Raw genomic sequence first — 11,902 nt, forward strand, 5'->3', positions numbered from 1 at the left:
TATTATTCTTATATATATCGTATAATGAAGTACCACATGAGTGATATATAGGAATCCAAATCTGCCGAATCAGTAATGTTATGATCTTCTACATCCTAGGTCTTCCCGTTCCTTCATCTAGCTTATGTTCTTCATGTAGCATTCGGACCGAATGACTCTATGAAATTACGTCGATACTTCCACATATTATGGGTAACGTAGGAGACATCTCTATCGATCTGATCCCGAATCTCATTAAACACCATGTTCATGCGTTCAAATTGTTGTTGCATAGCCTGCAAAATGATGGACGACTCCTCCCCTCCTTCCCTATTTGATGTTTCGTCCCTGGAAGACATAATTTTGAAACTACAGAAAATTGTTAGATATAATTCCTCACAACACTCCCTCACATGTTTGCACTCAAATTATGTCACTCCCACTCGTGTTTCACTCTTAAACTGGCTTTTTCCCAATATTGGTCTCACACTCTCTTGCCTTTTTCCACTCGTAGCTTCCCATTTTCAGTTCTGCATTAAACTAATAAACTTAATCAAGAAATTCAACTTGTAGTATTTAAACAAATACCAACGGCAAGAAAATATGACAGAAACACTAAAATCAAAGGAAGAGGACAAAAGAAAACGATATTTTGGCCTGAGAGACTGAAACTACAAACAATTTTTTTTTTCGGTTTTCTATTTTTTTTCGGTTTTCTTTTTTTCACTTTTTTTCAATCTTTTTCTTTTTTTTTTTTTTTTAATGCTATGTGCACAATTTTAACCTAGTGCACGTCAAAAAAATAAGAACGATGAATAAAGAACACAAGAGGAACAAGATAGGATGATAACAGGAAACAAAAGATAAAGGGATAGAAAACTGATTTTAGAACCTGTGCTCTGATATCAAATGATACGACCTTCAATCGACACGCTTTGAGACCCGACAAAAATATTGGAATATTTGCCCAAGAAAGCTAAAATTCATATTTTTTATAGAAACTCTGACCCAACGTTTATAATCGAAACGCAAACCAAAGGTATAAGTATGACACCTTGACCCAATGATTATAATGAATCAAGAACCGAAGATATAAAGTTTGAACGCCACAAGAAAGAATCTTTGATAAGTTCACAGTTCTTGAAAAATCAAAAAGAGCAAAGCCTTACCTTTTCTGATTTCTATTCCATAATCCTCTATTACAATGAGTGCATGCTATTTATAAGGGATGACTGAAAATAGAAAATTTAAATTAAAAAAAACGTACTAAATAATAAAACCCTAAATAAAAGTTGATTTGGTTTGAAATTAGCAGATCCTAAATAGGAAAATAGCTATAAAAAAAACGTTTTAATAATAAAAATCATAAATTCAGGTAGATTTGGTCTGAAATAGCAGCTCCAGAATAAGAAAAAATCCCTATTAACTGATATAGAGCTGGAAAGTCAATCAGTCATTAATCCACGCCATAAATCACTCCCAATTAAGCTAGATCAGCCCTTAACGACTTGAATTAAATTTATTACGCCTTTATCTTCCTTTGGGTCAAGCTTGGAATGTCCTGTATTAGAATTAACCAAAATCTCTTGAATCAGCCCATTAAGTGCTTCTTTGATTTTTTTGGATCTTGCTCTTGTAACAGACCCAACTGGAACATGTAATGGATCCTTGAATGCTTGTTGATTCTCATCAGTCATTCTATATGATCATTAATTGGCAGTGCAGGGGGATAATGGGACAAGTATCCCCCAAATCCAACTGGGAACTAAACAGCTAGAGAATAAGGAGAAGAGGAGAAGTGGCTATAAAAAAAAGAAGGGAGGCAACAGAGAAGGGGGTTTAGAAAATTAGAGAGAGAAAGTCTATGCAAGAACAAGAGAGAGAACTAGAAAGATTGTTTTCTTGAGTTTTTATCCTTTGAATGCTTCTCATGTACCTCGGGAACATTGTTCCTTCATTTATGAAAGCTTGATTTAGTTCATATCTGTCTTTAACTTGCTGCTTAACCCTCCCATTGAGGATTTTTTTTTCCCATCATTTAGAAATTAGTTGTGTAAATCAATTACTTTCATCACTGTTCACTTTTTGGCTAGTTTTGACTCCCACAATACTCATTGGCATATCAGTTTTTAACCTTTGTGGGGGTATTAGTATAACTTATAGTGGCTTTATAATTTTTTTTTACTTGTGATAAATCAATTTCTAAGGCTTATATGTAATCAAATCTGTATTATTTCTAACATCACTTTTTTTTATGTATCAATAACATGTCAAATTAATATTTGTGTGTGTGTAATTAGATTTATTATTAAAAAGTTGGCTTTACTTGTACACAAAAAATGATACTAAGGAAACTACAAATTTTATTATATAAGCCTTCCAAAATCCAAATATATATGTCAGCTTCTAAACACATCCAAAAAGAAAAAAGAAAAAAAGAAGAAGAAGAGGTTATTAATAAATTTATTGATCTTCCAAACCAATCAAATATGTCAAGTTGTCAACTTCTAACACTATATATATATATATATATCTGATGTCATAAATCACATTGATTGCAATGTCAATGTGCAAACTTTTTTATAGTGAAATTAGTAATAGATTTTGCATTTTCTTTATTGAAAAGTCTTGGTAGCTACTACCTATCTCTCTGTTTTTTCTTTCTATCCTTCTCCATTTCCTTTTTTTTTTTCTTCTGCTCTTTTACTAGCACCAAAATATTAAGAATAGAGATCATTTGCAGTGAAGTAATGAACAAAGCAAAAAGGAACAATTTACTGGCCTAGACACGCATCATGATTTCTGAATCATAGCACATGGCTGGTGTTGCCAAGGGAATCCACCTGATTGGTTATGATTGATAGTTTAGTACTAAAATGCAATTCCGGATGAAAAAATATTTAGAACCTTTGAGCAAGCAATCCTAGTACCCAAACATATTGGTCATGTGGCTCAGAAAAATGACTGCTTACTGGCAAAGCATTTTAACATAAATGCTTGATAGAATTATGGATAAGTGTTTAAATTTATCATTTCCTGATAGCTTAAATTTTTGGGACAATCGATAATTTATTATGATATTAGAACGTGAGATTTACCTCCCATTTAAAATATTAAAATTCTCACATGTTCACATGTGAGGAGAAGTGTCAAACAAATGACTACTTACTAGCAACGCTTTTTAACATAAATGCTTGATAGAATTATGGATAAGTATTTAAATTTATCATTTCCTAAAAACTTAAGTTTTTGGGATAATCAATAAATTATTATGATATTAGAGCATGAGATCTACCTCCCATTTAAAATATTAAAATTCTCACATGTTCACACGTGCAGAGTGTTAGAATTATGATTAAGTGATTAAATTTATCATTTCCTAACTGTTTAAACTCTTGAAATAATCTGTAATCTATTAATGCTTAACAAAATCTATTTTATATGAGCAAATGATTCAAATGAATATACAGAAAGAAGGTACAAGATTACACCCTGCACGAATTGCCACCTCCCAAGTCCCCAACCAACCTCAAAGAAGCCCCAGAAAGAGGAAATGACTACTCAAAAAAGTATTACTCCAAAAAGATTAACCTTTTGATGGCCAAAAAGCATGATGAAGCACATTTAACATCAGCTGCAGCCAAAAAACAAAAAAATCTGTACTGCAGACCTTTATGTGCTTTCAACGATACAGCCAGCTGCATGAGCCACATAACAGTTCAAGGAAATCTCCGTTTGGGGTTTGTTTCTCCATAGCATCATTTCAGGTCCCCAACAAGACAGCCATATGTTTATATTTGAAAATCAATTATACAGTTACCAAACATCTCTGCAGCCTCAAGCTGTGGTAGTATTGTTTGATGATTTAAGCACAAAGATGCTGACAGAATATCTCTGAGATTTTTGTAGATTTCCTGAGATTGGCTTTTAGCATTTTCAAGGTTTGCATGATTCGGTTGTGACTTTACTTCGGTTCCAGCAGATGACCTTGAGTGTCCCTTCTTACACTGAAGAGATTGTGATTCTACATGGTACAGGTGAACACAGTCCGTCAGTGTTGAAGTTGATTTGGCCTCATAAAACAGAAAAGACAATTGTCATGCCCCGAACCCAACCATAAAGGTAGGCACGTGACAACGACCGCACACTTATAATTACCCTACAAGTATGCATGGCCTTCTTAGCATTAACAATTATCGTCAAAAATTTCATCAAATAAATTCAAAATACCTCAAAAAAAATTTTATAAATAGATCTCCAAAAATTTAAAATGAACAAAATCCAAATCTCATGTAAACAATGCAAATTGACCAAAAGATATAAGACTATTACAAGGTCATCTAATTCCAAAATCACTAATCTTCTTTCCCTGCTCACAACATAACATCAAAACTTCCAAAACTTGCTTTTCTTCACAATCTGAAACTGGAGGGGGAGAAGGGGTTGAGCTGACAACTCAATAAGTGACAAAAATCCTAATAAGTTCCATCAAGCAATAGATCTGTAAAGTATAAGATATAATATGTGTTTTCAAAAGTTATAATATACTATGTATTTTCAATATAACTGAAGAAGTTTCAAAGTCTTAAAATAATGAGTTGCACATAGATCACATACTTTAATCTTACAAATATATCATAGATGGTTTAGAAAATAGTCAGTTTTTCATATATTAAAAGCTATAACTTACAATAGGTTCCAAAAAAACACATAAGCAGTTTTAGTGACTCAAAATAGTTCAAATACTCAAACATTTTCAAAATCACATATGTAGTTTTAAGGACTCAAAATAATTCAAATATTCAAATGTAATTCATATTCTTAACAATCTAATGACTATGGTCGAGCCATATCCCCATGACTAGGTATCAGAGTACCAATGAATAACCTCCATTAATTGGGTATCAGAGTACCAATGAATAACCCTCATTGGTTTGGGTATCAGAGTACTAATGAATAACTTCCATTGGTTTGGGTATCAGAGTACCAATGAATACCCTTATTGGCTTGGTATCAAAGTCAAACATAGTCAGATTGTCCAAAATCATATATATCAAATCATAGTTCAAACCAAAAAATATATCTCATTCAAATACATATATATAATCATATATTCAATATTCAAATATATTTGTGATATTTCTATATTCTTTACTTTAAATCAATATAGCTAAAAAAAATTAAATAGAATAAATCTTATATTCAATGTTCATATATATTTGTGAAAATTCTTTATTGAAATCAGTAATACAATAGAAATGAAATTGTAACAACTGTAAACAATTTTCAATAGTTAAAATACGCAAAATAAAACCAATTAGGATAAGGTTACTTACCTTCAAAGGCCATACCAAAAGGAACTTCTCCTTAACACTTCTTCTAAAATCCTTAGGTATCACCTAAAACAATTTTGCAGGTACCATTTACTCAATAATCAAATAATTTAAGAATGACTTATAACGGTATCTGGCCAATAAAGTGACTACTACAAATATCCAATAATTTCTTTTTATTATCTCAGAGTAAAAATCCTTGTATATATCCTCTACTACCTCTAATAAAACCTAAGATACATATTGTCATATAGGACCAAAAGCATTGCCTGGACCATGTTCCATGATCACTTGCTTACTTACCCTTACGCCTCAATTACCAAACCAATGAACTAATAATAATAATGTTAGTAAAATCCATAATAATATTAGAAGGAAGCTAGTGTTGGCACGTTGCTTTTTCAAGGGGATTATTCTATGGATTTATATATATATATATATATATATATATATATATATATATATATATATATATTTGCCACTGCTGCTTCTAGCTTTCTTTGGGCATGAGGACAAATCACACCAATCAAGCTATGACACAAGCTTTTATGAAAACACTATTCTTCCTCTACCAAATCAATAAACAAATAATAATATATCATAAAGAAGTTGGTGTTCCTTCTTTTCGTCAAGTGTTTCTTTTTTTTTTCCTGACTCCTTCAATCCGGTACTATTCCATTAAGAAAAACTATGCAGAACAGACCCATGCGGCCATGCCTAAAGAAAGTCTCACTGTTGACCGAAATACTCACATAAAAAATATTCTAAATCCATATAAAACCTAAATCTGACAAAGAATGGGATTTCTTAGGCTCTTACCTCAAGTGTGCCGTCAATCTTTCACTACCTGAACAAACTCAGAAGTCCTCCTCTAAAATATCTATCGTTATACTCTAACTTAATTAGCTTATATATATAGCTAGGGTTTCAACCTAATTTTCTAAAAACTTCCTTAATAATATTAATTACAAATTGACCCCACAAAAAAATTTACTTAAATACCACTCCTTTTAAATTATATTTTTTTCCCGAGTATTACAGCAATCAACTGATAGATAACAATGAACACGTCCGAATGTGTGCATGAACAGTAAAACGATGATTGTAAGTAAAAATTCAAAGCATACCCATATTTGACCAAAAAGGAATTAAACCAAAGGATAGGGTATAAAAGGATGTTGTATGTTATAATTAACCTAATAAATAGGCATGCAACCTTTTGTATGTTTTAGTTTCCAACAATGGAACTAGCAAAACACCAAAACAAGAAATGCAAAAAACCCCTGAATTAAAAAGGAATTAATCGTTCTCAACTTCATTCATAATGAGGGTGTGATACAGCACAAATTCTCAATGGCGATTGAGAATCAACAAGAATACAAAAATAAAACTACAAGTCAATACCTAGCTAGGCTTGCTTGGAATTAGCACCAAACAAGAAAGAGAAAACAAATCCTAGGAATAATCACTGAGTCATTGGAAAATTTCCAATAGGTAATTTTATTACTCAAGCAAATTGTCTCCACTGAAGTTTAGAGTACTTATATTAGAGTTTAGTGTACTTATATAGACTACTAGGACTAAACCCCTATCCTAATTGACTTAAGTCAAAGTCCAATTATTAAATAGTAAAAAAAACGTTGACTCTAGGAAATTAAATAAAATACTAATTAGAAAAAGGTTATACCCATGGCACAAAATAAAATAAAATCCAATGAAGCAAAGTAAAAGCAAAATTTCTTCTAAAACTAAAATAAAATAAAGTTGTATTCACGCTCAATATATCAGGGAACACTATCTTTTGGCCCTTAAAAAGGCCAACAAACATTGAATTATATTTTCCATTAAAGAAAAATGAATCACGTCTTGTAACGCATATTAACGTCCTGCAGTTCACTGCTGTTTAGGTCTAAGTATTATACATAGTGCTCAATTACTTGCACATATTACTAAACAGAGAAGTATGCTATAATATAACTTTGTGAATTATCTATGGATATAAACTTAAAAAGTAATTACTAACAGAAATATACTTGAAATCCTATTGGGTAAAAGTGATTCCTCAGAGTAAAATACACTCGTTCCAGATCTTGTGGATGTCCCACATGAACTCGTTTCAAATGGCAACATAAAGTACACTTAAGAATGCTTTTATTTTAATTGTAAGGAAACATGCACTTTGGATGGTTATTAATAGGCTGAAAGGCATGGTGATTTCATGTTACCAACCAAGAAGGTTAAAATACCTTCAGGACTTGTGACGGAATCTTTCCTTGCTGCACTTAATTTAGCACGTGTAATACATAGCCATGTTCTTTTGGCTTCATAATCGCGTTCTGATACAACTGGAACATGCCAGTGTCCTTGATCAGATTCCTGTTAACATGTTGAACCAAGAATGTTTTATCTAGCTGATTTATCAGTTTTCAATACTTTATTACTCACACCAACTCAAATATGCACATCATACTAAAATTCATCCATTTTTAGTTTATTTTTAAATTAAAATAAAGGATATTGGGAATCCATTGGTTCTGACCTGAATTAAAACAGAGCAAGAAGGAGGCATGTGAAAGACTGGACCAGAATCAGAAAAACTGAAATGCACCTTATATTAAGAAAAAAAATATAGAAATTTGTTAGAACAAATGCATTAAAAAATCATTCAAGAAGTTCAAGCATTATCAGTTGCACAACTAGTTATCTAGAAAAGGGAAAAAAATTGAAACTAGTATTATTTATCTGCAACCTATATACAGCTAAAAAAAGGATTCTTTAAAGCATTAAGTCCTCAAAAGCTTCACTCACTTGGTGCCTCTCCTTCCATTTTGGGAAGAAATCATTTCCTAGAAGTTGAAATGTATGGTCTCTCATCTCGTCATTGGTCACAATTAAGCACTTGAACTTTATAGCTGCATACAACCAGTACCTGAAACACAGGGTATTAACCATAATGCTTTAAATGCATAGCATCATAAAGATATTTTGAAATTATAATAAGTAATAAATTTCAAGTTTAACATGTATGTATAAATATAAATGTGCAAAGGAAAATGAATTACAACAGCATATTTTGTACCAATCATCATTTGAACCAGTAGGCGTCGCAAAGAGTGCATCAGCATTTTTCCACTTCTCAATCAAGGCCTTATTTACTGGTGCATCCATCTTATGTCCGGTTATACGCTTGTTATGCAAAACTATGAGAGGCCATTTCTTTGAAGGAAATTTCTGACGTATTCCATTAACAACAGCACTGACCTTAAGAATTCCCAATCGCCAACCCCCCCCCCCCCCCAACAAAAAAACCACTAATAGTAAAAAAATGTGAATCTTTGAAAGTGTCACGTTCACTTAAGCTATCAAATAACTTACCTTGGATGGTACAAATCTCTTCTGGTTATAAATACCTACATTAGCTGCATCTACCACTGCTTCAAAAGGTCCATAATAGTCAAGCCATTTCTGCCAATAACAAATTTATTCATTTTCCATATTAAAGCCACATATAAGACTAGAAATAAGAATTACCAAGGGATTTTCATACTTGAAATTTCTGAAAGCTTGAATTTTTCTCTTTCTTTATAGCTATAGATGCAACTGACTCAGCAAAATTCTCTGTTTCTTTAGGATCAAGGTCAATCAGCGCCAATCTCTCCCCACAGCAATTACACAAACCATCAGTTCCAACAGTAGTATATGAAACATTCCACCTTCCTTTCCCCAACCAACCCTGTCCATGCCAGCCTCCACCTCCATTTTCAATTGCTTCCTTTATCAAACTTGTATCCCATTTTGTTTTCCCCACTCTTGAAGCTGCCTTGCTATTAAACCATTTAACAATCAAATCTGCAGTAGTGAATGAGACCTTCCGTAAGCTTGTTCTTAGTTTATGCAACAAATAGTACACCTTGTCACCTTTACCAGCTCCTACACTTACTCTTAGGAGTGCCAACAATTCAGGCTCTTCTGGATGGACACCATGCTCCAACATGTGTTTCTCAACAGCAAATGCTTTGTCAATATCACCACTATCGCAAAAATAAGATAGGGCAGGACCATAAGAACGCAATCTTGGATTTATCCCCAACGGCTTCATTTGCTTCACTATATCAAATGCTAGGTCACCATTACTCATTGACACTGCCATTCTAGCTACAGATGTCAATGCTGCTTCATTCATTGGGACATTATCAGAACACATCTTCTCATATACCTCAAATCCCCTTTGAAGTGCATACTTCTTGAAATCTTCACCTACCTGAATTTTATGTTCTTCTTGGTCATCTTTTGTGTTTGAAAAGTCATCCACATCCTTTATTGGAGAATTTGGTCTATCCAAAAGCTGAGAAGTTGACTTTTTAAAGGCATTAGAAAAGCTGCTTAAGTTCTTTTTGTTCGAAGTACTACTAAAATCTTGAAAGTTACTACTAGAATTCAACTCCATCTTATCAGGAGTTCCATCAATTCTACCAAAATCAACTAGCTGCTCATGTGAAACCGGAATATTATTCAAATTAGAAACTCCATTAGACGAGTCCAATGGATTTAAAATCCTACTACCACTCCCACTTTTAGCAGGATGAATAACACCCCCAGCCGCAGAAGAACAAAGATACAATAGGACAGTATAATGGTACTGTCTTAGCCTAATTCCTTCTTTAAGTGCTTTATCATACAATTGAATTGCACCCAAGACATCCCCTCTTTTCGAACACATATCCAATGCAGACCTCAACTGAACTTCAGAAGATTCATCCTTATTTTTTTTAGAGCCCTTCCCCTTATCTTCCTTCCCTACCTGATTACCATCAACTTTTCTGGGTTTCTTCTCCAAAGAATATACCATCATATTCTCATCTCTAGTCCTTAGAGAAAACTTCCCAGAACCCATTTCCTTGCTTCTTCTAAAACCCAAGTTTTTCCTTCTGTTTTTATCTTTTGTTAATTTCCTTTCCGTCTTTTCCACCACTGAACCACCACCAAGGATTTTCACAGACTTTCTTTGTGTTCTTTCATCCATATCCCTCATAGAAGAAAAACAAACTACATTTTCTTTAGCAGTTCTTAAATTCATGGTTTTTGTTGAAGTGTGGTCCGTGATAGACCCCTTTGTTTCAGTGTGACTAACATGTGCTCTAACTACAAGAAGGGGGAAAAAACTAGGTTTAAGTGTGTGTTTTTGAGGTGAGAAAGTGGAACATGAAGAAAAAGAAGGGAATTTAAAAGGCGTGAGTGTCAGAGGGTACTTACAGAGAGTGATAGAGAAGATGTGCTTTTGCTGTAGTGTGTTGAACGTAAAGGAGACCATTTGTGGCCTTTAGAGAAGCTCGCTGACAAGTTGATATATAAGAGCTTTAATATATGGCATTAAAATTTTTTTTTTTGGGGGGGGGGGGGGGGGGGGGGTGGTTAAATACATCTTTGCATCACATACAAAATATATGTAGCAGAAAATTAACAGATTTACTTCATTCGCAATTATTAACATATATTATGCAAATTTTAGAATTCAAGAACAACAAAGCGTACCTTGGTGTAGTGAAATTCAAAACAAAATATCAAAAGTACATGGGAATACTTTTAATCTTCACTTCAATTCCACTTTAAGCACAAGAAGTGTGGTCTCTCAATTAATTTTCAAAAGGAGAATAAAAGAGTATCTCACACTCACGTACACACCATTTTTACAATGATGTCACACCTTTATAAAATTCTGTATGTTTCTTCTTTTGTATCTAACTGATTATCTAATTAGACTAGCCTTTTGGACCTTTTCAATTGGGTTTTAGTGTGTGGCTTGGAGTGGGACCAATAAGACACTAGCTCCAATGGGTCTTAGGCTTTTCTGTCAATTCTTGATAAGTCCAAAGTTATTATTAACTATATTCAATACCAATATATAAATATAGTTGTACTCTAGGTCTTATTTATAAATTATATCCCAAAATTTTATTATATATACAACCCCTTCATAAAATATTCGTAGTAATACAGAGTCATAAATATTAACTACCACTTTATAAATTACTACATCTTAATCCTTGAATACCCGGTTTAATCCTTTATATTATTCATCATATATTTATGAAATCCAATTTCATAAATATATATACTTTGGTAACTCCTTACTAAAGTGGTTAGGTCTAACACTCTGAATAACCAAACCCATTAAACTTATCTCAAGGGAATATTTTGTATCTCTGTTAAGAGACTATGAATTTCATCTTGAGAATATATGTTCCATCAACACTAAGAGTCCGTTTGGATAGAACTTATTGCTGAAAACTGAAAACACTGTAGCAAAATAATTTTTAAATGTGTGAATAGTGCTATGAGACCCATTTTTAATATTTTTCTGAATAAAGTGCATGTGGGTCCCATGAACAGTACTTGAACATTGTGTGAATAGTGCATGGACAGTACAATTTGTCTCCTGCACAGTAAATCCATGTGCATGAACAGTGCGGTTACTGTTCATACACGCTAAAAAAAAAAAGGAAGGAAACGTGAAATAGAAAACGCAGACGCACAAAAGTCCTATCCAAATGCCACCTAAATGTCGCTGCCCAATTGAGAATATATGCGTT

The 11,902-nt window shown here is 33.0% G+C and overlaps 1 protein-coding gene across 11 annotated transcripts; it reads right to left on the reverse strand.

The window, feature by feature from the left end:
- Positions 1–3,365: 3,365 nt before the first annotated feature.
- LOC142631876 (proteinaceous RNase P 1, chloroplastic/mitochondrial-like) lies at positions 3,366–10,688 on the reverse strand. 11 transcript variants are annotated; one of them, XR_012843673.1, is made up of 8 exons: positions 8,860–10,635; positions 8,688–8,777; positions 8,392–8,573; positions 8,121–8,241; positions 7,852–7,920; positions 7,559–7,688; positions 5,316–5,378; positions 3,366–4,003 (listed from the first exon to the last, which is right to left on the reverse strand). XR_012843673.1 is itself a non-coding variant. In XM_075806227.1 (8 exons), the coding sequence occupies exons 1-8, from the start codon at positions 10,621–10,623 to the stop codon at positions 3,771–3,773; spliced, it is 2,478 nt and encodes an 825-aa protein (XP_075662342.1). In that variant the 5' UTR covers positions 10,624–10,688; the 3' UTR covers positions 3,366–3,770. The 11 variants fall into 11 exon arrangements, 6 of the variants coding, with proteins under 6 accessions (XP_075662342.1, XP_075662326.1, XP_075662335.1 ...); XM_075806227.1 differs by lacking the exon at positions 5,316–5,378 and having other exon boundaries at positions 8,860–10,454; positions 10,566–10,688; XR_012843674.1 differs by lacking the exon at positions 3,366–4,003 and adding an exon at positions 4,196–4,404.
- Between the last annotated feature and the right edge of the window lie 1,214 nt (positions 10,689–11,902).

This window comes from Castanea sativa, chromosome 1, assembly GCF_040712315.1.
Source record: "Castanea sativa cultivar Marrone di Chiusa Pesio chromosome 1, ASM4071231v1".
NCBI lineage: Eukaryota > Viridiplantae > Streptophyta > Magnoliopsida > Fagales > Fagaceae > Castanea > Castanea sativa.